We start from the raw sequence: 26,063 nt of genomic DNA, 5'->3' as shown, positions 1-26,063 counted from the left end.
TAGCTACTTCTCATGCCACTTAATTGTACCATGCATTAAAACTGGGGGTTAGTTTTGGGGGCCTGAAAACACAAACTTTTGAAAACAGGAATAATAGTGCAAGTTTTTGAAAACGATACAGTTGTCGTCTCTGTGTAAACTACAAAAACGCGAATTTGTGAAAACTGTGACATCATGTGCATTGCGTGTTCAGTCCATAGGTGTGTGGTGTTTCTTTACAAAGTGACATCATCACCAACTACTGGCCTGGCATAATACAGCGTTTTTAGTCATTTCCGCGGATCCATGTGACCGGGGATCATTTTGATAACGCAAAGAAAAACCTTTTCTGTTTTTAGTGCATCATTTTAGTGTAAACGTACATACCCTGAAAAGAAACTCTGCAGGACCAGCAATGATTAAAAAAAAGTGTACTGCATTCATGACATTTTTAAATGAACAAATATTTAAAATAATAATAAAAATATATACTAAATACAGCTGAAAAGTTCATATATCTTCATACATTTGTTCAAATTAGATCATGCAAGACAGCAAAACTGAGAAATGCATGTCATATTATCTTATTGTACATTTATATTTATACTGAATAAGTTTTCTTATTATATAAAATGCACTGTCCCATGGTTACTAACAGATCCTCACTGCACTCTATACATACTGACAAATCATATTTTAAATATAGAATTCTTTATTCAGCCCTTGATTCCCAACAAGACAAACATGGTGACAGAAGTCATTTGTCATTTTTAGAATGTTGAGTTAAAGTGAAGACAGTGAAAGTATCTTTAAACATTCATACCACAGAAATTCTATTCTTATAAACAGTTATACATCTACACAGGGTTAGTCCAGACCAGAATCAAAACTTGAGTTAATAAAAGGCCACATTACAAAAAAACAACTGACAATCGTGTGTGCGATGAAATTTCAAGGTTGAAATGTACATAGAAATGTTTGCACTTCAATCAAAAGCTTCTGGAGTGATTTCAGGTTTAGCTGCTCTGATATTAATGCTTATGAAACTCTTGAATAAGACAGCACATCTTCATAACTGCATGCGTATATATTCTCATCACCCATTTAAAACCTTTCATACAGTATTTAATGATAACATATTACACACCAGCCATAATGTTGGTAAAGTATGTTTAACCAACTGAATCTAGTTAAAGCCTATACAAGTCTTCCTTGATATTTTAATCAAAAGACTCAGTCTCTTTAATTCATCAATCCATACTTCTGAAAATATAAAATCCCACAAAAAAAGACAGAAATATATTCATACATATTTTTGATTTTTAGCTTTTAGGAGATTACATCCTTGTGTATGTGGAATACATGTATCATAAATTGTCAGAAAGCATCCAGTGTCGAGTTGTAATGGGATGCAGTGCGTATTGAAGCTGGTGTGCAAATCCAACACCCTCATTTGATCCAAATCAGATTAAATCACCATTCAAAGCAATTAGCACCACTGCAGAAAACAATAACTCGCCATCATTCGCACGCTGAATGCCAAGAAGCAACATATCTGCCAGTCCCCATGAATTTGATGGTAATAACAACAATGTCTGAGAGCATGTGGTTTATTACAGAGCTTTGAATGAGGAGGAGGGCGAGTGGCAGCCGCAGTGGAAGTCTGCATTGGGGTCGAACAGCAGCGAGTCTCGATTGTGTTTGTGAGGCAGGCAGTCGAGGTGATACCAGGCGTCGCAGTCGTCACACTGGATCCACTGCACGGTGTCCTGCTGCGGGAGGCGACAGTGTGCCGCTGCGCACGGTTCCACACCCTGAGCGACCCCCACGTCAGCGTCATCCTCGTCTTCAGAAGATGAGGAGGAAGAGGAGGAGGAGGAAGAGGAGGAGCTAGAGGAAGATGATGATGAGGGAGATGGCAGGGAAGGCCGCGGTGGCAGTGGGTGTTTTCTAGGCCTTCCACGCCGTCGCCTGCAGAAAAAGAAATCAGTAAAATTATATATTAATAAATGCAATCAATTCATAAAATATACTATTGTTGTTTTTAAATTGTAATATACTTGTTTTTATATTTTTAAACCTTTTATTAGAATAAAGATTTTATTCATTTCCATACATTTTTTCAGGCTTGGAAATCACAAATTCCGATATTTTACATAAAAAAAAATGCAATTAATTAGAAAAATATAATACTAACATTTAGAAATATTAATGACTTTATCTATATATAGTCATTATATTATAATAAAAAAATGATTCCATTTTATATTTTATTCTATTATTTTATTATAAAATATTTTATTTATTTATATATATATATTTTAAGGCCTTGAAAACACAAATTCCCTGATATTTTATATTAATGATACAATAATAAATTAGAAAAAACATTCTCAGTCTTAGAAATATTAATTTTATAAAAGACAGACAGTCAAGAATAAAGATTTTAATCATTTCCATAAATTTTCTAGGCTTGAAAACTACAAATTGATTCCTGATATTTCATACATCATAAAATGCTATATATTTCCAAGCCTAGAAAATCTATGGAAATGATTAAAATCTTTATTCTCATTTTATCTTATCTTATCTTATCTATCTATCTATAAAAAAAAATATATATATATATAATATATATATATATATAATTAGATACTAAATAAATTCGATAGAGACTAAATTAGATACTAAAACATATGAATGACTTTCATTTTAGAATATATATATATATATATATATATATATATATATGTATATATAGGCTACTGTATATAAATTCCTATACAAATAGATTATAAATTCCTATATAAATTCCAGATTTTTTCAGGTTTTTGATGATGGTGAGGCTCCTGTATGTGACTATCCAGTATCACTCACCCAGTTGAGGCCTGAAAGCGAGAAATCACCCCCCTCGCCTTCTCCGTCTTGCTCATCCTCGCTGATGGGGAGGTCAGGTTGTAATTCTCACTTCCCATCCTCTGGGAAGAGTATATCGGAGAGCTGTTTGCCCTTGGTCTCCTTCCAGGTCCAGACAAGCAGGGCTTCTGCTGGCGGAGGGGAGTCAAATTGATGCTGTTGCCTGTGGTGTGACTGATGTTCACAACATGATTGAACTGTCTGTTCTGTGCCGCATTGAAAATGCTGCCGGTGTGTTTCGACACGTCAAACTGTGAGCGGCAACTCTGCTCCAGTTTGGGTAGATGGGGTTGAAACACCTCTGACTCTGATTTGTAAAGTCGTCGTCTTTTCTTTGCTTGTACTCTCCTCCCGTCCTCCAGGTCTCTGCGTCCCGCAGGATCATCTGAACTGTCGTCTTCCAGCAGAACCGTGTGGGCTGACTTGCGTCGGCTCTTTGAGGACGGCGGGACAGACTTGGATGAAATCTCGCCAACAGCCTGGAAAGGAGGCGGGGTTGTGGGCGGGGCCAAAGCGTTGAATGGCGGAGCATTCAAGCTGGTCGTTTTGTCGCTTTTTTTAAAAGTCCAGCAGCTGCCGTTCATCTTGCTCAGGCTGCCGATGGAGTTGAGGATGACCGTGGCTCTGTTGATGGACAGCTTTGAAATGTCCAGAGCGGGTTCCGGTTTACGGTCCGAGGACGTTCTGATCCGGTTCTTAATGTCAGATGAGAAGGAACCCGCTTTGGGCACAGTGATGGCGTCAAAGTCCAGTGGGCGAACCCGTACTTTCTGGAAGAGGAAGTAGAATTCTGGGCTAGCCCGTCCTGATTGGCCACCGATGGTGAGTGTGTCGCCATCAAAGATTTCCTTTAACACCCCTTGTTGGAGGCGCATGTCATTTACCCATGTGCCTGTGGAACAGAGAGAAACTTTTTAGAAGACATTTTACATCAGAGCTTGTATTAAAATAATCTACACTTGCCCCAGAATGCAATTGGGTAGGTCATGTTCACATAAAAATACAATTAGTACAATACAATTAAATTATCATTAACTCTTTCCCCGCCATTGTCAGAATTTTCCGTCATTTATGACAACGTTTCCCCACCATTGATGGAATTTGTGTTTTTACTGGTATACGGTGGGGGAAGCTATGACATCTTCTGAAAGAGTACAGAATCTCCTAAACACAACAAAAAAAAGCAGAAACAAGCGATAGCAGATGCATCTGTAAAATAACGCTATTATCAACATTAAACAGCATATAAGTCAAAATTGCCTAATGTTACCGAATGAAATGTCCAGATTGAGATATAGGACTGTGAAGCTTTAGGGGTGTTGATGGACTCGATCTACTCCATCTGTGTTTTGACCATCCTTCAGAATCCGTTCTGGATGTAGTCTTTGACAAACATGCGTTTTTCTTAGCTTTCTTTTCTTACTTTTTGCACAAAATGTTGCTTTGTTTATGAAACGTTATAACGTATAACGTTATAACGTTTTTTTTTATAAAAAAAAGCTAGAATAAAACAGGGTTTTTTCGTTTAAAAACAGAGGCTCTGTTCTTTCTTTTGATATATACTGTATGTTCAGATATTTATACAACAAAATATTCTGGAGGCCATGAAAATTTTGTGAAAATGAACAAAAACACTAGCGGTCGCTGGCAACTTAAAAAAAAAATAAAAAAACGCTGGTGGGGAAAGAGTTACAAAGTAGTGCTGTCAAATAGATTAATCGCATCTGACATAAAAGTCTGTAATTTTTCATATATATATATATATATATATACACACACACAAATATATTTAGATATATAATCTATATGTGTGTGTATGTATATATATACACACACATATTATGTTTACAAACTTTTATGTTTGATGCGGATATATATATATTGTATGTATATAATTTTTTTTTAAATATAACACAACACCCACCATAGCTGCTACGGTCCTTCACTTGAACTTTCCAGCCCTCTTCTCCAGAGGCATCAGTTTCTCTATCCACATGGAGCTCAGCATGGATACGGGACACAATTGTTGACTCCAGAGTGACGTCACAGAGCTCTGTGGCTCGTCCCAGCCGAAACACACACTCGGCCAGAGCGGGGCGGAAAGTGTACAGGTCAGGCGCAGAGTCAGATGACTCATTTCCATGGGCGTTACTACTGTTCGTATGAGACAACCCAATCCTCAACAGCTGAAAACACGGCTGGACTCCTGACGACATTTTGACATCCCACAAATAAATGGGGAGAAAATCTGCAACACAGCCGGCAACAGCTGGGCCAATCACATAACACTGGGCTAAACGTCCTCCATCAAAGACTCGCTACTCAGAAAGACTCTTTTGAGTGTGACCCTTATAAATATATTATTACGCCCAGTAAATAACATCTGACACACTAGATATTATTAAAATATTTGGAGGACAAGCTAAAAAGTTGCAGCACAGATAGATAGATAGATAAGATTTCTGCACAAAATGTCTAGGTATGTGAAGTATTAAAAGTGGATATGCAGGGCCGGGCCAGATGCCGTCACCTGCAGGTCTTCATTCTGGAAAACAGAACAATACAGAGCTTTAGTGACATTACCAATATTAAATTCTTTATTGAAAATTATTTTTTAGCATTTCTACAGTGAAAATTGAATAATTATTAACTGATAATAATTAACATGATGCTTTCGCAGTTCAAATCATATACACACACATATACATGTATATATACATATATATATACACACACACATATATATACATACATACACACATATATATATATATACACACACCATGCGTAGTAGTATGCGTTTAAATATTTACATGTATATTTGTATATATAGTTTATTTTAATATACACAATGTTTAGAGATGCTGTATTGATCTTTATACAGAGTAATCCGTGAATAGCCTAAAAATAGCCTACTATTTTCATTATATTAAATACATTTACAAAAAACTATTTAAAGAGTCGCTAGTCAACTTGGACCATCGCATTGCCCCAACTATACATACATTTATAAAAGCTGATAATTTATAGTTTGACCAAATGTCAAAGTTAGTTGCGCTCGTCTACAGTATCACCGTCTGATTCTCTGATTTACACCATGCATTGTAGCCTATAGGTTTCTTTATGAAACTTAAAATCATATACAGTTGCTCAAAAACGTTTCACAGCAGTAGTTTATAAAACATGCGGCGTATTTACAAAGCACAGCCGTTTGTTTGATATACATATTTCGCTATAGCACCGTCGCAAAAAGAAATGTTAGTGTTTGTGAAGGCTGAGCAGTGGACGGCTCGCGCATGAAGCACATTCACACAAAGCGAGTTGAAAACAGCTGTTTTATAAATACAACCATCTCATTTCGTCGAACATTACGACAATAAAACACTTACAAAAGCATGACATACCTAAATTATGAAGGTATATGTTTAGTAAAACGCTACATGTGTCTTTTATTTGTGCTCCGTGGTAAATCTTATCGCCTCCTCTCCCCAGGAAGTGCTTTGAAATTTGGCGCGCCAGGACCAGGACGCGTTTCCTTGCGCGAAAATCAACGCCACTTCCGTCGATGCTGTGATGGAGACTGGTGGTGTCAATGGAGAATCACAATGCAGTTGGTCTTTAACCATAGATGAGCTTTTGTTGTTGTTTACATAATAATTGCGATTTTTTTATGTAATAACGACACACTTTCATGGATACGCTCATTATTACAAAATTAATAAATACTTTAAATAAATAATATATATTTTTTATAAGTATACAACTGCATTACATTTGTATTTAAATATATTAATTATATTTATATACATTTTTAAAAAATACTAATTTTATTTCTATTTCCCTGGTGGGGTAATATTACCCATTACTGAATAACTGCATGCATTTGTATATTAATACTTAAGGATTCATACAGTTTATAGTGTTAATTTAATGTCTAAATAGTAGCAATTATGCATTATAGAAAAAACAAACAGACAAGAACATCAACCATGAGATTGTTAAAGTTCTTTTATTTTCATCTTTCATTCACTAGGAAAAAAACTAAAGTTGAACTAAAGTTGTGCTTGAAGTCAAACTATGAAGCCACATGTAATACTAAATTAACAAAGCAGCCAAAAAAATATCTTCTGCACCATACTTTGTACATGACTGAAGTATTGTTAATATTCATGGTTCTATGGAAGTCAGTTATCTGTTATCTGGCTTAAAGCAAATACATCTGTGAGAGTTTCAATGCTCATCCGAAAGAGGAAAAATGCTATAATGATCACAATCACAACTTTTCCAAGACAGCTGCAGATGAATAAAGCACTTTGAGAAACCTGTCTCCTGTCCTGAGAACTCTTAAGCTGACGAAAGATCGATTTACCAATGAACAATGAAGCACACACTCCTGAGCTCGTTTGATAATGTGATGCCAACATCTGTGTAAACCGCTGATCAAACCTGAGCAGACTTACAGGATGGACTCGTATTGCTATGGTTCCTTTATCCCAAAATACTGACAAATCTTTTTACCGTGCACGTTTCACAGCGATAAGTGCATACTCTTAATTTGATTTATCCAGCTCAAACTACTCAGGGTAAAGTTCAATTCACCAAACGCAAATGCAAATTTCAACATATTTAAAAGCAATGACCTTTGTAAATCTGACTCGCACTGAACATCGAGAGGTGAATGCATTTGTTCAAGTATAATCAAGTTTATACACCTGCTTATTCTGACTGAACACTAGTTTATCAGAAAAAATTATTTCTGTCCTAGTCAGAAATTGAAAAAGTATTATCATTTCCTTGATTGACCAGCTAACGAGTTTTGATTCTGTTGTGCTCAGTTCTGTTCATGACTGTATTGCATAATCCTAAATTTGACATCCATTATTTGCTAACATTGAAAACAATGTCATATTAGCTGCTAAAATAACATTGACATTAAGAATACTTCTCATCAGAGGCAAAGTAATGCAATGAAATCTCCTTTCTAGCAGGCAACCTCTAGTTTAGCATGCTTCTGTGATGCTTTTAATAGTGTATATAGACTATATCTATGACATCAGCGCATATATAAAGAGAGTATGATTAATAAATAGCAATAATAATAGTCTCAGTGAAATATAGCTTGAGTTTTGCATTATCAAAATCATTCTCAAGTGCAAAGATAAAAAGCAGTCAAAGCATTTTGTTTCTTATTTTAGTAAAGCATGGAAGTGCTAAAGGTTTCTTGTTTTTTTGACCTTGAAACGGTCTTGTTTTAAGGGAAATGCATGAGAATCCAGCAATCATTGGAGTGAAAGAGTATTGATCATTGGCATGCAGTATATTTATGTACAGAAGTGTGTCTGTGTGTGTGTGGGGTCTCATCCAGGAAACATGAGCGGAACAAATGTGTGTTAATCAAGAATGAATACATTCTTACATAAAATGTTCCAATGAATTGAGTGTAAGCATTATTCCAAAAAAAATGTTATGGACAATTTACAAATAAATCTGCTCTGCTCATGTTTGATAAATGAGGCCCAATGTGTTCACACTAATATTGCTTCATAAGGCCCAATAACTGCACATTCAGTCATGTGACATAAGAACAAACTTTAACAATACAATTTCTGGAGTGAAGCGAAGGGATTTAAAAGGCTTGCTAGTCAAAAATCCAGGGCTTGATCATGAAATATATCTAAGTATCAATGCAATATATAAAACTTTTTTTTTTTTTTACCTTTCATACAATGCTTTAAAATTACAATCTATACCTGTTCTGAATGCAGTTACTAAATCAAAGCAAAAAAGGATCCATTTCATTTGTAATTTGACCATGTTTTTCCCATAATTTTTTTGCAAACCTCTGTATTTACATTAGTTCAAATTTAATTCACATCTTAGCAAGGATTTAATCCTTTAATTGTGCTTTTTCGACACCCTGTGTCTTTTTTTTTTTTTTGCCAGTTTCCTTCTGTGTCATTCAGACATCAAAACATGAGGTAGCGATCTTACCAACAGACTAAGCCACGCCCCATGATGCAAGACTCCACCCACCAGCTACAGCTCATTTTAATATTGCATTATCATTTACCTGTATAAAGACATTTATCCTGTAGAATCAAGTAGTGTTACCCTAAAAATCAAGTGCTGTGAGAAGAATAATGAAAGAGAATTAGAACTATACACTTTTAAAGTTTAAAAAAGGGGGTTTTCGCAGCAATGACAGAGAACCACCAATTTGGGTTTCCCAAGAACCTTTCAGTGAATAGTTCTGCATGGAACCATCAAAGACAATAAAGATAAGAGTGTATGGTATGAAAAAGGATCAGATAGCTTTGCAAATAAGGTATTTGCAATTATTAAATCTGAAGTTTGTGATCATTGTGTTTGAAGAGGACCTATTAGTCTTTTTTACATTTTCAGATTTTTTAGCATGTTGCTGTTTGAGCATGAGAAAGGTCTGCAAGTTACAAAGCACAGTCACTCCAAAGGGACTTATTCTCGTTATCAGTAAGCATCCACTGTTTCTGAACTCCCTGAAACGCCTCCATTGTAGTCTTGAGTTTTCTTCTAGAAACGTCACAATATCCCTCATTTAAATAATTCCCACCCAAAGCATACGCTTTGTTTGAGTTGCATTAGTAGTATGTTGAAACTCATTTGTTGTGATATTTTCGAAACGCACTCAAAGCAGTTGACCAATCACAACACACTGGTCCAGCCGACCAATCAGAGCACATTGCGCTTTTCAGAAGGAGGGGCTTCATAGAGAGAGGAACTAAAGAGAGCGTTTCTGACAGACTGGGAAGAAATATATGCCAAATATGTGGATTTTTTTTTTTTTTTTTTTTACTTTTCTAGTAGACCTTCCCCAAAACAAATCCAAGACTTTGTAAAAGGCCATTATACGACCTCTTTAAGCAAAATAGTGATGTTTAACTAGCATGATGTGTTCTATGCCGATTCAAGTGTACTGACAGAAAAGCTTCAAACACAAATGATTCAAACCTACATAGTAAAACCATATTAGATGTTATGAATATACATGTTCCTGTACTCAGTTCCCCCTACACTCTGACATCTCACTAAGTTCATTGCTTCTTATTGCGAATCAATCTTCATGAAGAAATGTAAATGTATGTGATTCTCAAGCAAATTTCTGCAAGTCTGCAGCTAAAATGTATTCAAATGAGTGAGAATAAAGGATCACATGAGAAGCGCAAGAAAAGAGATCACCCAGGTTGTGGAGAAACCCCAGTGGAGTCAGCACCTGAAACTGCTGAGACAAGCCGTTTCTTCAGAGGAGTTCCTCTGAACCAGGGCCAAAACCCTCCACCACAGCTGATCCTATTTACAGTGTTAAGCCCCCGTATCAGATACCTGTCATCCATGCGGACCTGATTCATCAAGGTGTTTAGTTTACCATTGGCAGGGATTATCAGCACAGCACTTCAAAGCTGGAGGCCAATGCAGACGGTCCAAAAGGGAGCATTCACACCAGGAGAAGCGCTGGGAAAGTTTGTTTGCCGGTGAGATTCATTCAGGTTGGTCTTGAAATCTCAAAAAAATATTCTTTTGGCATTTTGTAGATGAACTGCTTGAAAAATATGTGAGTAAGATACCCATTTACAATCCACTTCAGGTGTTGCTTGAAGCGTCCTTTGAGTTTCAGGAAGTTTGACACTCTCGTTAAAAGTTCTAGATAGTGGCATGGCTAAATAAAGTTAAAGAAAAGTCAAGACTCACAAGTGATGTGTTTTTTTCTTCTTCACATGCACTACATGGCCACTCTAATCTGGCACTTGGCTTTAAACTAGTCAAGAACTCCTCAGTAATTCAAATGCATGCATAGTGCAGGACCGTGTCTGTTCTTCAAAGTTTATTTTTTAATCTTTTTTTTGCTTCTCTTGGATTCTTCTTCTCTTTTTGCTTCTTCGACAAACCATTTGTTAAGCATCAGATGAGTCCAAGCAAGATGTGATTTTAGAAGTGTAAGATGATGTTGCGAATGAAAAGTGGCCGCACTGGTGTAATAGATGTTGGTTAGTGTAACTTAATCTACAGTGCTCAGGTTGTGGTTCCATTAGTTGGATCCAATGTAGTGGCTTTCTCAGAATGTGGCGAAGCATCTTTGCTCATCTTTGCATCCAACTCATTCACCATTTCATCAGGCGTGGTTGCGCCGATCAAGTCGCCATCTATCTGAGCCCCAGATTTGGGCGGGACAACAGGGCTGGCGCTCAGAATGGAATCAGGGGTGCGAGTGGCGCTATGGTCGCCCTCAGAAATGGTCGGGGGGACGCCAGCGAGAGTGTCAGGCTCAAGGAGGAGCTTGTGAGAGGTGAGATTGTCGGGGACGTCCGTGTCACTGTCCAGAGGAAGCCCAGACGAGGTGAACTCCACGCCGGAGTCGTTCATATCCAAGAAGTTTTTGTCAGATTGGAGGGCCTGGTACTGACCTGGTTTCGATACCTCAAGACCCTAAAAGTGAAGTTAAATGAGAACCGCAGAACTGTGAGATGAATGTCTGAACTATTCAAATAGTCGTCGAAAAAAACAAGAAAAAGTTCTTCGAAAATGAAAATTCTGTCATTATTTTATTTTTTTATATTGCTGTTAATTTAATTTAATAATAAAAAAAGTGGTCTAAACTATGAGCAGTTGTTGTACAAGCTGCATAACACAACAACAACATTATTTTAGAAATAATTTCAGTTTTACTTTTAGTTACATTTTTTATGTGCTTTTGAAATTTTTATTAGATTTTCTTCTTCTTAATTATTTCTATTCAGGTTTCATTTGTTTTTATTTCAGTTTTAGTTTTTATTCATTTCCAGAAAATTCCAGAAATTAGTAGTAATGGCAAGGTAACATTTCTAATTTACATGTAAGTTCTTCTAATATTTACATTTTACTTATCAATTTTAAAAAATGTTTTTAGGTTAAGATTAATTTAGTTAACAATAATAATCCTGATTTGGGACAACATGACGGTGAGCAAATGACAGAATTTAAATTTTTAGGTGAACTATCCCTTTAAGATAATGTTGGTGAAAAAACAAACTGAAAAAATAAATAAAAAATCACATACTTTGATCTCAACTTCTGTGCTCTCAGTGTTGTTCTCCCAAGTGGACTGCATAGTGGACTCCTCTGTGAATCTAGTATAAACTTCATGAACCACCTGAAAAACATATGTCAAAAACAATCATACAGTGCTGTTGGTGGTCCCACAATAATATCAAAATCATATCAAGGGCTTTTTCACACTAGAGCTTGTGGTTCGAACCAGAGTCCATTAAAGGCAAGTTTGGTTTGTTGGGTGTGAAAGCTATTTTTGAACTTGTTCCTTCACAAATCTACTTGAAAATGGGAGTATGATGGACGGTTTATGTGGGGTATGGTCATTTTTGCAGAAGTGAACTGCTATTGATATAGTGAAGTGAATTGTCACTTTTTGACAGACCAAAAAGTGGCCCAATTTACCTGCGTCTTATAATGAATCAGTCACTCCTGTGTGCCAGTAGGAATTGCCTCTGGCATTCTTTGCTTCTCTTGCCTTGCCATAAAATCTGCTAGTGAAAATCAAAGGGACTAAAATATGAATACAACAATAAATATTGAATTTTGCTTTCCATTTTGGCTCGTTCTCCTGAGCTGTTATCTAGCTAGAGTGGCAGACAGCTGCTGTTGGTAATCACACTGAGCTGGTGATGCAAACGTATCACAGTTTGGAGCAAAATAATGAAATGTTGAAATGTTGTGTGAAGGTGGGGGGGGGGGGGGGGGGGGGAAATGAATTCAGGTTCAGACCAACCAAATCACACCAAGTGTGAAAACAGCCTGAGAAATCAGCAGATCCAAAATAAATATTCTGCACACACATTAGGGTTGTTGGAAGTAGAATATACTGTATACTGTAACATTGTGAAAACTGGATGAAGCAATGGGCTTGAAGCAATAATTTCAAACACACTGTTTAAAGCACAACAACTCTCCTGTATTTGGCCTTTCACAGTGTCACAAAATATATACAGTATGAGCATATTGTAAAAACCACAATAACCCATAATTTGAGGGTTAACACGATGATGTCACAGACAAACACATAGACAACATGAATTTCACTAGGCTGGCAAATGATTAATTGCTGGAGTCTATAACTATATTCAGAATAGCATACTAGCATACTATTACTCTTTCTGCAGTATACAGGATTTTGTATATTGTGTGCAGAATGCTTGCCATGGTAAGGGACGATAGCAGTGTGAAATTTGATATCAAGTAAAAGAGGGAAATGTTATGAACGAAGCAACAGCCTATAGCCTTATAGTCGCCTAATGAAGAGTTTGCAACTAATGGCAAATTAAATGAACGCATTGACAGCCAAATGTTTTTTTACAGACATTTCAAAATGACAGCATACATTACCTTGACAGGAACTGTTGTTCGAAGGGCAGAACAAAAGTCAGTGGCTTATCTGGTTACACAACATATATCTTAATTAAGTGTGTAAAATATTAATACAGTAAACCGAACACCGCAAAGGAATCGTTTGCAAAGAAGTTGCATTTAGAAGTCATGACCATTATGAGAGTGACTGAACACGTGAAAAGGATGAGGTTTGGTGAACAACACGCAATTTAACCTGATTGAACTTTCAGTTAAAAATAAACAAATAAAATTTAAAAAATTGCAATTGGGTGTTGTTGCGCAACAAATACTTTACCACATTTTACCACCTAGAATCCAACCAAGACTATAACCGCCGATATATAGCGGGTTTAAACGCGTTTGTGAAAATGAAAATTACGTCATTGTGGCAAGTCTAGTGTGAGGTATGCAAATTTTCACTTCCTTAGCTCATTATTTGATTGGTCTAGCAAACGTTTTTAAAGTAATGTTGTTTATTCAGTTACATTCAAGCTTAAGGCATGAAGACATTTTCTTTCACAGGAAAAAACTTTTAAATATGTCATTTTGGTGATCACAGATGAGTTTTACGGGATACAAGTATTGACTACAGGAGGACTTTAAACTAAATTTGACTAAAAATGCAAATCAAACGTTTTTATTTTCGATATTTCATGAGGTCATAGAATAGTGACCAGTAGTATGCTACATTGTTTTTACGTGTCACATAAATATGGAGTTTAAATGTAAAATAAAATGTAAAAAGTATACACTTTGTATGCTAGTACTCTATTCTGAGCATAGCCTTATTTCTGTTCTGTATCTAATTTGCAAAGCTAAAAACATGAAATGTGAGAGGAAAAATGGTTAACAATTACAAAATCTGCAACAATGTCCAAAGTAATTCAATATGAACAGGACATAATTCAAATTTGAAGTGACTCCATTAATCACTGCCAACCATATGTACACGCTCACACAGCAGCATATAAACAGAAGTCAGCACACATATACACACATACACATAGATTCATATTTACCTCTCCATATATATTGCATATGTGCATGTGTGTTTAAAGCACGGCAGAAGCTTTAACACACAGGTGTATGTACCTTTATACCTATTTACATTAAGAGTTCAAATTAGGATCAGTGCAATACACCTGAAGTTACTCATCTCAGGAGATCTGAGAGGAAGACGAAGGGAATAATGGACAGGTACACAGTCACTACGAGTGACAGAAAGGCTTTTGGGACTCCTATTGAGCTACCACAACACCAATACAGATTCATCAACTTAGCAATATAAGAAGATACGACACCGGAACGCAAATCTCTCTCACCCAGCAGGGACTCCGTCAGATGATCCTTTAGGGGGGAGAAATGGAGTGTTAAGCTAACCACCACAAAACCTCTTTCAAATAACTGTGGTTGGGAGAAATACACACATTCAATCTCACTTTACACTCCACAGACAAACAGACAGATTATATTTGTATTGACTGATGGGTGATAATAGATAGGACTGGCAAGATTGGATTGCTTTGTTGTTGGAAAAGGGATGAATTTGGCAGGTTTCTATGGGCTTGAAACAATAGGAGATGTTTTCTTAAAGCTACAACAACAGGTTTTGTCTCGTACGGTAAAAACAGGGTACAAGCAAACTACAAATTACTCAGTAATAGTCAAAATGATTAAAAATAAGCATATAAAAATAATAAATAATTAAAAGGGGTTATTCAGAATGAAGACAAGAGAAGAGACTTACATAAACACACAGACACATATTTCTGTTCAATCACATTTGCTGAAACTGATTTAATTATCATTATATATTGTATAAGCCAACCTATAGTTAAGTTTAAAAAAAGTTTGGGGTCGGAAATACTTTTTAATGTTTTTGAAAGAAGTCACTTATGCTCACCAAAGCTGCATTTATTTGATACAGCAAAAACAGTAATATTGTGAAATATTACTACCATTTAAAATAACTGCTTTTAATATATTTTTTAAAGTATTTTATTTATGTGGTGGCAAAGCTGAATTTTTAGTAGCCATTACTCCAGTCTTAAATGCCACATGGTTATTCTATTAAGCGGATTTGATTCTCAATATATATTTCTTCTTGGTATTATTATCAATGCTAAAAATGGTTGTGCTTCTTAATATTTCCATGGAAAATGATATATTTTTTCAGGATTCTCTGATGAATAAAAAAAACTTGAAGCATTTATTTGAAATGGATTTTTGTAACAATGTCTTTACTTTCACTTTTGATATATTTATTGCATCCTTGCTGAATAAAGGTATTCATTTTATAATTATATAATTTATAATTAATTCATAATTATATTTTTATCATAATTATATAATTTTTAAACATTTTTAACTGCCCTCAAGCTATTGAGTGACAGAGTATTTTGCAACCTTTAATATACTGTCCAAATGTAGAGGAGCAGCATCCAACATTTATGTGTTTTTTTTTTTATTGTGTTTAAAGTAAGTCAATTTTATTATACATCAGGGGTGTCTGAAGTTGTTTGGTTTTACCTGTCTGAAAGCATCGCCGTCGCCCTTGCCCGCCTGCTGAGCGATTAGGGAGAGCTTACGTGCTCTATCTGCCCGGCGGTGAACCTTGATCAGACAGGACAGCAGACACACCAACAGCAGGAACGCCAGCAGAGACACCAAGGAGATGATCGCCACATAGAGTTGTGGAAGCTTATAGGCTGTTATGAGAGAGGAGAGGATCATGGGTACAGGTAATAGACTTCAATTTGTTAGTAATCCGATCCAAGCACAATCAACAGTACGTTCTCAAATTCTCTACTCACGCTCCACGTTAAGGTAGACGTCAGCTATACGGAAGCCTGAGAAGTCCATCACTCGAAAGACACCCATGTCACTGACTTTGACCTTCTTCAAGTAGAATACGGATCCTTCCACAGACGCTCGACCATCAAAAAGAGACTCAACAGACACCGCCAGCTCTCCCTGGTCTATGATGAGTCGTTCTTTGTGGTCAGAGTCCGGGATGTAGACCATTTTGACTTTGGCGTGGTCCACGTGAAGCTTGATCTTCAAGGTTTCACCATAATTCAAGTGCTCAAAGATATGATGATCTGTGAAATGGAAAAAAGCAATGATAGCTCAGACTCAAAATTCTGACTGGATATATACACTGATATTGAATCTTGAATCCAATATTAATGCACCAAATTTCTATGTACCTGAAAACAGAATTATCTGATTAATAATAATAATAGTATTATTAAAAATGTTATTGGCAAAAATAAATGTAATTAAAGTAAAAAAAATAAAAGTATAAGTAAATAAATATTTTTTTACTAAATATTTTAAATAATAATAATAATTGTGGCAAAAGTGACAAAATATTCATTTGTGAGACTCAAGTAATATTTAGATTAGAGCAAAAATAGCATGTCAAAACTAATATCACCATCTTTGTGCTAGTATGGCATTTCTGTATATTCAGCTTTGTTTTTAGAGTTGATTTTGGATTTATCCTGCCAAAAACTGTTTTAAGAATAAGCTACAATGTGAACCAAAATGAATACTTATAGTCTAAAGTCTTTTGTGCTTACATGTCCTATTTTTTGGTCCTTTATTCTCTCTTTCCTTAACTCCCTCTTTGTACTTTTACACCATTTTAAGGCTTTGACACATGTAAGGCTTTCTCTTTTATCAAGCGCTGAAACTGTCTCCTCATATAATGCTCACACAAACATTGATTCTGCACCTTTCACGTTGAGGCAGGCCCTCAGTCGGACTTTCTCATCCCTGTCCACGATGGTGTAGCTGCCCTCATCGTCCCCTGTAACCAGAAGGAGGTTGACCCTCTTCTCGCTCACGGTGAGGCGGCTCTCGTACTGTTCCATGGGGAAGCCGGTCTGGTTGAGGAGAACCACAGGTTGTTCCTCTGTGGTCTGGTTAACTGGAGTCAAAGCTCCAGGCCTGAACTCAAGGGTGTATGGACCGATCGCAGGGTTGATGGGGATATGATACGTCTCTCCATATTTCACCACAGTCTCTAGTGCACAGTCTAGAAGAACAACAGAACTGAAGTACATCAACACACCTATGAGGACATTCTTTTTGACTACACACTGTAAAAAAAAAAAGTAATATATTAGGGCTGTCAAAAGATTAATCGCGATTAATCGCATCCAAATTAAAAGTTTGTGTTTACATAATATATGTGTGTGTACTGTGTATAATTATTTTGTATATATAAATACACACACATGCATGTATATATTTAAGAAATATTTACATACATATACTGTATATATATTTATATAGTTTATATTATATATTTTTTATATTATATTTTTTTTATATATAAATAACACATTTTTCTTAAATATATACATGCATGTGTGTGTATTTATATATACAAATTTAATTATGCACAGTACACACACATATATTATTAAAAACAAACTTTTATTTTGGATGTGATTAATCGCGATTAATCTTTTGACAGCCCTATCATATATATATACAGTCTTATAAGATAAGACTGGAGTAATGATGCTGAAAATTCAGCTTTGATCACAGCAATAAATTACATTTTCTATATATACAGTATATATACAGTATATATATATATATATATATATATATATAAATATATAGAATCATTACTCCAGTCTTCAGTGTCACATGATCCTTCAGAAATCATTCTAATATGCTGATTTGCTGCTTTTCTTTGGATATCATGATACGGTACCATTCTAAAATTTGGGGTCAGTTATCTTTTCATTACATTTATCAAAAGTGATGGTAAAGATATGTTATAATATTACAAAAGTTTTCTATTTCAAACAAATGCTGGTCTTTTGCATTTTCTATTCATCAAAGAATCCTGAAAAAAGTAACACGCAGCAATTACAGCAATCGCTGCTTATATATAACATGTACGATGAACTTTTCATCATTTATAGAGGCTACATGCAACTTTTTCCCCAAAATAAACGTAACAATAGCCTTTTTATTTGACCATTTATGACTCAAACATCTCCTGATGAGCATACTGACACCTTGTCAGCTCACAGCGGGTGCAACTATAAGCCTGTATCCTATTTTTCCTATTTTCTGTCGGGTCGGATTTTTCGCGCGCTGTCTGCGGATGTGACGTCAAGCGCGTTCATGTTGTGTCATATATATTGCAAACAAACTTAGTTTCTCAAACAGTATATGTATTTGACTGTTCTTACCTCTGTAAACATAATGTTGACTTCTTTGCAGCGGATGACTTGTGAAGTGTGCACGTACGAGCGCGCTGCGAGAGCGAGCATAAAGGAAGAGCAGTTCCGTTTTTTGGCCACAGGTGTCAGTCGCGAGTTTAAATTTCAGAAAATTGCATGTAGCCTCTTTAATAAAGCATTTTGCTTATTGAATCCTTTCCTGTCATCCATCAAAAAACCAAACAGAGGAGGAACTTATTTAGTGGTATTATAACTTTTACCTCTAACAACGAGAATGATTCGTCTGACATCAGCTGGGGCGGCAGAATTCTTCACCACGTATGTGCCCTCATCCTCCTCGCCCACATCCTCCAGGATCAAATGGCTGATGTGAACGTTCAGTTTGGCTCTTTTATCCATAATTGTCCCATTCCGCAGGAGAACCCGCTCCAACACCGGCTCCACCCTCGGCTTGAACAACACCTCTGATGTGTCCAAAGCCGACACGGGAATATGAACATCCTCTCCAAAGAAAGCAGTGCGGTGTTCATCTTTAGCTGCATAGTGACAAGAAAGACAGTGTCGATTTAAAAATCTTGCTTTCCCCTGTTGTTTGATTTCATGGAAACAGACAACAGTGATTTTGGCAAGAGATCTCTCGTATTTATTTATTTGATATAAGACATAGGAGGAAGAGACAATGGACCAAACAGATGTCTTCATTCAGAAGTCTTACCATCTCTTCCTGATTTTCGGAGAAAAGGGCTCTATCTTTATAATACTGGACCAAGGAAAAAACTACATCACCATAGGAACACATACATTAAGCAGAGGAACATATGGTTTCCATTAACGTTGGAATGTATATCCTTATGCTATGTTTGTGGAAAAACACTGCATACATTTCAGTCTCTCCAACACACACTCAAAGTCTCCCAAATCTTCACAAAATACAATGATTACAAATGATTATGAATGTATATAAAAAGTATAAAACAGATACATAATACTACTGATTATGAATATTAATAAAAAGTAATAATAATACTAAAAACAATATTAAATGATGAGATTTGAGTCTTCAGACAGAAAGTCAGAAAATACACTTAATTACAGAAAATTGAGAAACATATATTAAAAACCAAATTTATAGAGGATCGGCCCTTAGTAAGTTGCTTTGTAATTATTAGGCCTATAATAATATCAGAATCATTACCTTTAATGGTTGATGACCAAGCTGGAAAAAAAGAGAGAGAAAAAAGGTAAATATAATCGAGGCAGACAAGCCATTTCTATTCCAAATATCTAAGTGTTGTCTTCATTTATGCTACAATAAACTTAAATCCTTGAGTCACTGTTGTATTGAAGTTATTCACCCTCTTGGATTCATTGTGCAAAAAGTACCATTTTAACATCTTTTTCACTCATTGATACCGGTTTGATTTCATTTTAATTAATGCAGGTGTTTAATAATTGTACTAATATCATAACTGCAATAATAATATCTAACTGCAAATAGAGTTAAACCGTAAAACAGTACATCCTATTCAATGATCTAAACCAGGGATGTCCAATCCTGCTCCTGGAGGGCCACTGTCCTGCAGAGTTTAGCTCCAACCCCAATTAAACACACCTGAACCAGATAATCAAGGTCTTACTAGGCATCTAGAAACTTCCAGGTAGGTGTGTTGAGGCAGGCTAGAGCTAAACTCTGCAGGACAGTGGCCCTCCAGGACTGAGTTTGGACACCCCTGATCTAAGCGGTTCAGAATGCCACTGGCAATATGAGAGAATATATTTGCTCAGGTGAAAGATCAAATTTCGATTAGATCAAATTTAGCTTATCTACAGTACATAACTGCTGCAAAATAGAAATGAATTTGCCCTTATGCTCGCAACAACTAAATCACTTTGGACTTGGAAATCAGCAGTTATGAAGGAGAATAACAAGGAGACAAAGTCTCTCTCTCTTTATGTATATGTATGTAACTCTTAAATATTGACAAAATCTTAAAACCCTGACTGACAAACTACTGTTGAAGCAATTCACTCCTAACTCAAAAGACAAAACAAAGAAAACTGCAAGGATTTCGTGCTTTTAAAAACCAATGGCCTGAATATACAGGCTCTAAAAATATATGGCTTTTTGCTGATGATAAAAATACACCTATCTGAGAAAAGAGTTTCCCTTCTCTGCAGCACGAACAATATGAAAGGACTATTAGGAATTCTGCCACGTCAAAACCGCCAACTGTGCACTTTCAGTCCAGCATCTTATGATAAATGATGCTGCAAATGTTGCCCTTGTGAAATAAAGCCATTGCAAATGAAAGGTTAAGCCTAGTATTTGTTGCAACAACATTTATTTGTATACTTCCTTCAGAAATGTGTTCTAAAGAGGTTTTCAATCAGTTACCTGAGTACATGAGGGTGCTAAAGACGGCCACACACGTGATGATCATTTCGGATGGATATCTGTGTAAATAAATGCAACTGTGAAACAACATAAACAAGCAAAACTTATTTCCAGCAAGATATGGGAAGAAATAACAATTAATGATACCTTATATGGCATATAAAATCTACAATTTTCACTTAATTTGATAAATATGTTGTTCACTGAATTAGAATATGGTGTCTCAAGCTATGCATTTAAAATGAAACCGAACTTTCAATTATTTTCAAAAAAAGATTTCATAAATTCATGATGCTACAAGATGACACTAAAGAGGCTTTAAAGAGATTCTTGTTGTAGTCTAATAGCACTAGTTATTTAACTAAAGGCCTGAATCATTAATGCTAACTGAATTCACTGTACATCAAGAGAGCACTACTGCTTTTAGGTCAAACTCTACAGCAGCGTGACAGTTTGATCAGTGTCTCTTTAAGACTGATTGTAGATCTGACTAAGGGAGAAGATTGGTTGGCTGTCTCTCAAACAGTAGCTTTGTAATGGATGCTGACCATAATGCAATGACATTCGGTTTCTGACAGTATGCTGTACTTGTCCAGACTGAAGCTGACAGTGTCACTTCTTTCAAAAGCTCTATCTTTCCCTTATAAGATTTAAGGTTTACCTTTTATAGCCTAGCCCTAGACAATCATTCTTAATCTTAACCAATAGGTTGAGCCTATGTAGCCTAATTATTTTCAGTAGGCTAATAAAGTGTTCACTAGTTTCCAACACTAGATATATATATTTTTTTTCCACTGACACATTTATTGTGGCAAAATATGGTTCAAAATTGTGAGAGCGAAAGAGAAAAATACAATCTTCTTTGTTCAAGTCCTTTGCCAAAGTAGGCCTACATTTGGCCTCATATTATTGAATCAGAACTGAGCGCCTCAGCGTGAAAACGAACTGCATCTGCTCCACTTCCACTTGATTAACAATCGATTTCAGAACACCGCATATTTAGAATATATCTGCTTGGTTTTTAAGTGCACTTTACCCGAAAGCACGCTCATTTCTAGTTCTTAATAGCGTAAGATATAACGCTAAGACGTTGGCCTTAAAAATGAGTGAGGAGCCGCTTTGACTGACAGGTCATGTTTCAGCGCGTGCCTTTTAAATCGCTGACTCAGTGAGATTATTCAGATTATTTTGACTGTACTAATTAAACGATCAATAATTATCTTTCATACAGGATTCCTTCTGTATAAACACGAAAGTCGCTGTCGCTTTGAAATGGTTGGCTAACGTTACACAGCTTATATCGTGGTTTTCAGTCGTGAGGGAACGTTGCGCTTTAGCCGCCTTTTCTCCGTTAACCACACGGGCCCGCGGATGCGACAAGGGTGTGTCACACACTCACAGTCTTCTGCTGGACCTGTCCCATCAAAAGGATTCTGAGGACCCCATTTAACCAGAAATATTTTCTTATGCATACAGCCTAAGCTTGAACAAAGCAGGTTATGTACAGAAATGAGAACGCGCACGATGAAACATGACGATCACTGTTGTCTTATTTATCGAGATGAGGAACAGACATTCAAATAGACTAGCCTACCGTAATGTCTGTCGGTTCTATTATATAAAATAAATGGTGCGTCGCGAAAAAATGTGGTTATACAATAACGCTCAGCGGAGTGGCGATAATAAAGTCACTAGCTTTAGTGTCCACTAGCCTTTGAGAGCAGCATGTCACGAGTAGACAGTATTTGATGTCCCATTCAAGAGGAAGCTGCATCAATCGATAATGAACTATGAATCAATATTTTTTCGTGTTACCAATACCAATACGGCCACTTCAACTGACAGGCGCTACAACCAAGGCGCTAAATTATATAGAATTTATTTTGATACAAACGTGCAATATAAATGTACAGTCATGTCGCTATAAATCTAAAAACTGCGTATAAATAGGCTACAACATTCAAATAATTGTGCCAAAAGGTTTTACATGTCCACATAGTTCTGCATTTAGCCTAACGATTAAAATGTAAAAAATGTCCCGATGCTTGTTTGATAGTAGGCTAGACTATCAATAGAAACGCCCTAAATCATGTTATCATCACTGCATCTAATAGTAAAGTTATAAAGCAGTAAACGACAAAACGGCATCATTTAACCCTATAGGCTAATTTATTTTGCCTTATGTGAAAGCATCATTCTTAAATATGATAAAGAAGTGGTGTAGTTACCTTTGTAGACTATATGAAATCCAAATCTGCAAAAGGATTGGTAGCCTACGCTATATGAAATAAATATGGTTTAAAAGGTAGGTTTTCGTCCTCCTATTTCGCAACCCTTCTTTATCGCCCCCAAACTGCCAAAGAAAGACACTTCCGTTTTTCAAATCGGCGTTATCTGGAAGACTTCGTCTGATTTCGTTTTAGAGGCAATTTAAGCTCGGCTTTGCTCGGATGTTGTCGTTAATTTCCGGAAAATCACTCTCGCCTATGCTCTACCAGAGCAATCACATTTACATAAAGCCTAATATATAAGCGTAAATCCGTGCAGCTCTTGGCAAAATTAACTTAACAACTGGTATCTCAATTAAATTCAAATAGCTTTATTAGCTTTACTATAATTACTAATACAATATTGCCAAGGTTTGGAGTATTTGCACACACAAGTCTTCCTATATGCAATGATGGTGTCCTAAATGGTGTATAATCACATGCTTATACTGTATCACAATAGTTGATGGACAATATTGTGTGTGTGTGTGTGTGTGTGTGTGTGTGTGTGTGTGTGTGTGTGTGTGTGTGTAAAACAAAGAAAGAGGAAATGTTTTCATTTATTTTCTTATTCCAAAAACCCTGTATATAATAACAGCACTCCAAAACAATCCAGTCTTTGTGCTCCTGCTCTGCTCACTGCTAAGAGCTGAAGTAGCTTCTGTAAAATATGAGCTGTCAGCATCTTACATTAAAGTACTAAATGATTTAATCTTCTCTAGATCTCAAGAGGAATTAGAAGAGATGGGGAGGGAAAGGAGGACAAAAAGCTATAGGCCTAGCTATTATGTGCATAAGTCCTAATGCACAGAAATAATAATAATAAATAATAGATCATTTTTACCAGTTTCTAGATAGATAGATAGATAGATAGCACGCTGGAGGAATACATTGTGGAGTTTCTGGATCTCTCAATGAGGCGCACTGGGATGATGATACCCTTGAACAGAATGGACAACATTCTTGGACAGATGCTGCTGATGAGAGAGGAGCACTGTCCCTTTGCAGAGTTCACGGAGTTTGCCTTATGGGTTTACGGATCCTCCCTCACCATGGAAGTTGCGGAGGATGACGCTATCAACTCCGACTCCCCGGGACTTTCAACACATTTCAAGCAGCCATCTCCTTGTCCACTCCAGATAGGGCTTGTCGTCCCAGCCGGGATAGTCCCGGACAGCAAGAGAAAACCTCCGCCACAGACCTGATGATGATGCCCGAGGCCGCCACAGAACCAGAGCCTGAGCCCCCTCCAACCACGGAGTCAGAGCCAGCCAGAGTTCGTCCTTGAGCCAGTGCCAGTTGCCATGCCCATCCCTAGATTAGTGCATATCGCCAGGTCCATCACGGACACAGTGCCGTTCGAACAGTTCAACCCAGGGCCAGATGAGGATCACTGGCTGGCTCAATAATTTTACAGAGGAGCAAACTCCCACTCTCTCACCCACCCTCGAACTCTCTCCTCCTGGTTAAGCTAGCTATGATTCTGGATATCCCACTCACGCCCAGAACCATTCCCATCCCGTTATTCCTGGATTCTATGCTGGCTACGTTCAGTCCCCTGGACTTGGTCTGTCCTGTAGGTGCCTCGCAGCTCCTTGTCTCTGCCCTCGCTGATGACTCCTGCAAGCTCTTTGGCTCTGCCTCACAGCTCCTTCACCACCAGCACGAATCTATGAAGTGGATCCTCTGGCTACACCTCTGGCCTCCGGGCCCATTTCTCCACCTCGACTGGTCTGCCCTTCGGCTCCACCTTTGGTCTGTGCTCCTCAGGTACACCGTGGTCCACCATCACTCAGGCTCCACCGGGCTCTGCTCTCCGTCAAGTCTCGTTCACACCGCCAGCGACTTTGTCGCTGTATGTCGCTGTATGTCGCTAGTCTCTGTACTGTGAGGTCGCTTGTGGGCATTCATAGTGCTGTCGATCTAATGTTATTGGTAGACTGCATGTCTGGCCATATCTTTACAAAATACCATCACAAGTGATATATACAACTATATCATTTTAATTTGACTAGGAATTAGGCTCAAAATAAACAGTATGCTGTTGGGAGAGTGTTTTTAAATTACCACAGCAATGTTCAGTGGATTAAATAATTTACTAGATTAACGATCGATCAATCAACAAATTAAACTCACTCATACTGTCAATAAATTACCTAAATGTCATTCGAATTTGACAAATAATACATTTTCTTGTCCCTTATAGTCAACAAAATGCAGGGGAAACTGTAAAATGAACTGCAGCAGTGCTAAACTTGCATCATAATATTACAACACTCGAACTATAAATGTATGAACTTTTGTTGCGTGTCTCGCATCGCTTGACACGCCCACAATCTGTCGCCAACGGTCACTGTCGCTCGTGACGCCGGAAGTCGCCAGCGCTCCATTGAAATGAATGGGATCATGTCGCTTTGTCGCTGCGTGTCGCTGGCGGTGTGAACGGGGCTTCAGGCTCCACCGGGCTCCCTTGTCCCTCCGGCTCCACCTTGGTCTCTCATTATCCTCGTTTCGCCACGGACTTTCAGACCTCTGGCTGTGCCTTAGCCTCCACCCCTTCGGCTCCACTGAGTTCCTCCTTCCCACCAGTTCTGCTTTGGTCCTTCCTCCATCCGGTGTCGCCCCATTCTGCCAAGCCCAAGCCTCCACCACGGTTACTTGAGCCGACGATGTCACCTTGGCCCTCCAGGCCTACGATGTCGTCCTCACAGTTTCGCTTGGGTCTCCACCTCGTCCTGTTCCACCGCCGTCAGTCGGTGCTTCACCCCGGAAAGACCATCAGAAACATTTCACCTGTCCTCAATGCGAAAAGAGTTTTAGAGTGAAAGAAAATCTTAAACGTCACATTAGAATTCACGCGACAAGAAAATCTTGGGCATCACA

General features: G+C 37.2%; 2 protein-coding genes across 2 annotated transcripts; both read right to left on the bottom strand.

Annotated features, from left to right (window-relative positions):
* Nucleotides 1-677: 677 nt before the first annotated feature.
* tcf19l (transcription factor 19 (SC1), like) lies at nucleotides 678-6,391 on the bottom strand. The gene is made up of 4 exons (XM_079879061.1): nucleotides 6,300-6,391; nucleotides 4,820-5,440; nucleotides 2,857-3,787; nucleotides 678-1,950 (listed from the first exon to the last, which is right to left on the bottom strand). The coding sequence occupies exons 2-4, from the start codon at nucleotides 5,109-5,111 to the stop codon at nucleotides 1,593-1,595; spliced, it is 1,581 nt and encodes a 526-aa protein (XP_079735187.1). The 5' UTR covers nucleotides 5,112-5,440; nucleotides 6,300-6,391; the 3' UTR covers nucleotides 678-1,592.
* A 2,338-nt stretch (nucleotides 6,392-8,729) lies between these two features.
* On the bottom strand, nucleotides 8,730-23,361 carry LOC307162765 (uncharacterized protein). Its single transcript, XM_079878341.1, has 9 exons — nucleotides 23,142-23,361; nucleotides 20,914-20,972; nucleotides 19,714-19,734; nucleotides 18,779-19,054; nucleotides 17,048-17,350; nucleotides 16,122-16,409; nucleotides 15,838-16,016; nucleotides 11,966-12,058; nucleotides 8,730-11,355 (listed from the first exon to the last, which is right to left on the bottom strand). Exons 2-9 carry the CDS (start codon nucleotides 20,957-20,959, stop codon nucleotides 10,942-10,944), a joined length of 1,620 nt encoding a protein of 539 aa, XP_079734467.1. The 5' UTR covers nucleotides 20,960-20,972; nucleotides 23,142-23,361; the 3' UTR covers nucleotides 8,730-10,941.
* Nucleotides 23,362-26,063: the final 2,702 nt, after the last annotated feature.

The sequence above is a fragment of the Squalius cephalus genome, assembly GCF_949319135.1.
Source record: "Squalius cephalus genome assembly, chromosome: 8".
Classification (NCBI taxonomy): domain Eukaryota; kingdom Metazoa; phylum Chordata; class Actinopteri; order Cypriniformes; family Leuciscidae; genus Squalius; species Squalius cephalus.
The sequence above is the reverse complement of the archived record's forward strand: the minus strand, read 5'-3'. Positions and strand labels throughout refer to the sequence as shown.

Coding starts and splice junctions, on each gene's coding strand:
- tcf19l (XM_079879061.1), bottom strand. CDS start 5,111: ATGTCGTCAGGAGTCCAGCCGTGTTTTCAGCTGTTGAGGATTGGGTTG. Junction 3,788..4,819: donor GAAGGACCGTAGCAGCTATG/GTGGGTGTTGTG, acceptor TCTGTTCCACAG/GCACATGGGTAAATGACATG. Junction 1,951..2,856: donor CGCTTTCAGGCCTCAACTGG/GTGAGTGATACT, acceptor CTTTTTCTGCAG/GCGACGGCGTGGAAGGCCTA.
- LOC307162765 (XM_079878341.1), bottom strand. CDS start 20,959: ATGATCATCACGTGTGTGGCCGTCTTTAGCACCCTCATGTACTCAG. Junction 19,735..20,913: donor TAGCACCCTCATGTACTCAG/GTAACTGATTGA, acceptor CTTTTTTTCCAG/CTTGGTCATCAACCATTAAA. Junction 19,055..19,713: donor TTGGTCATCAACCATTAAAG/GTAATGATTCTG, acceptor GTCACTATGCAG/CTAAAGATGAACACCGCACT.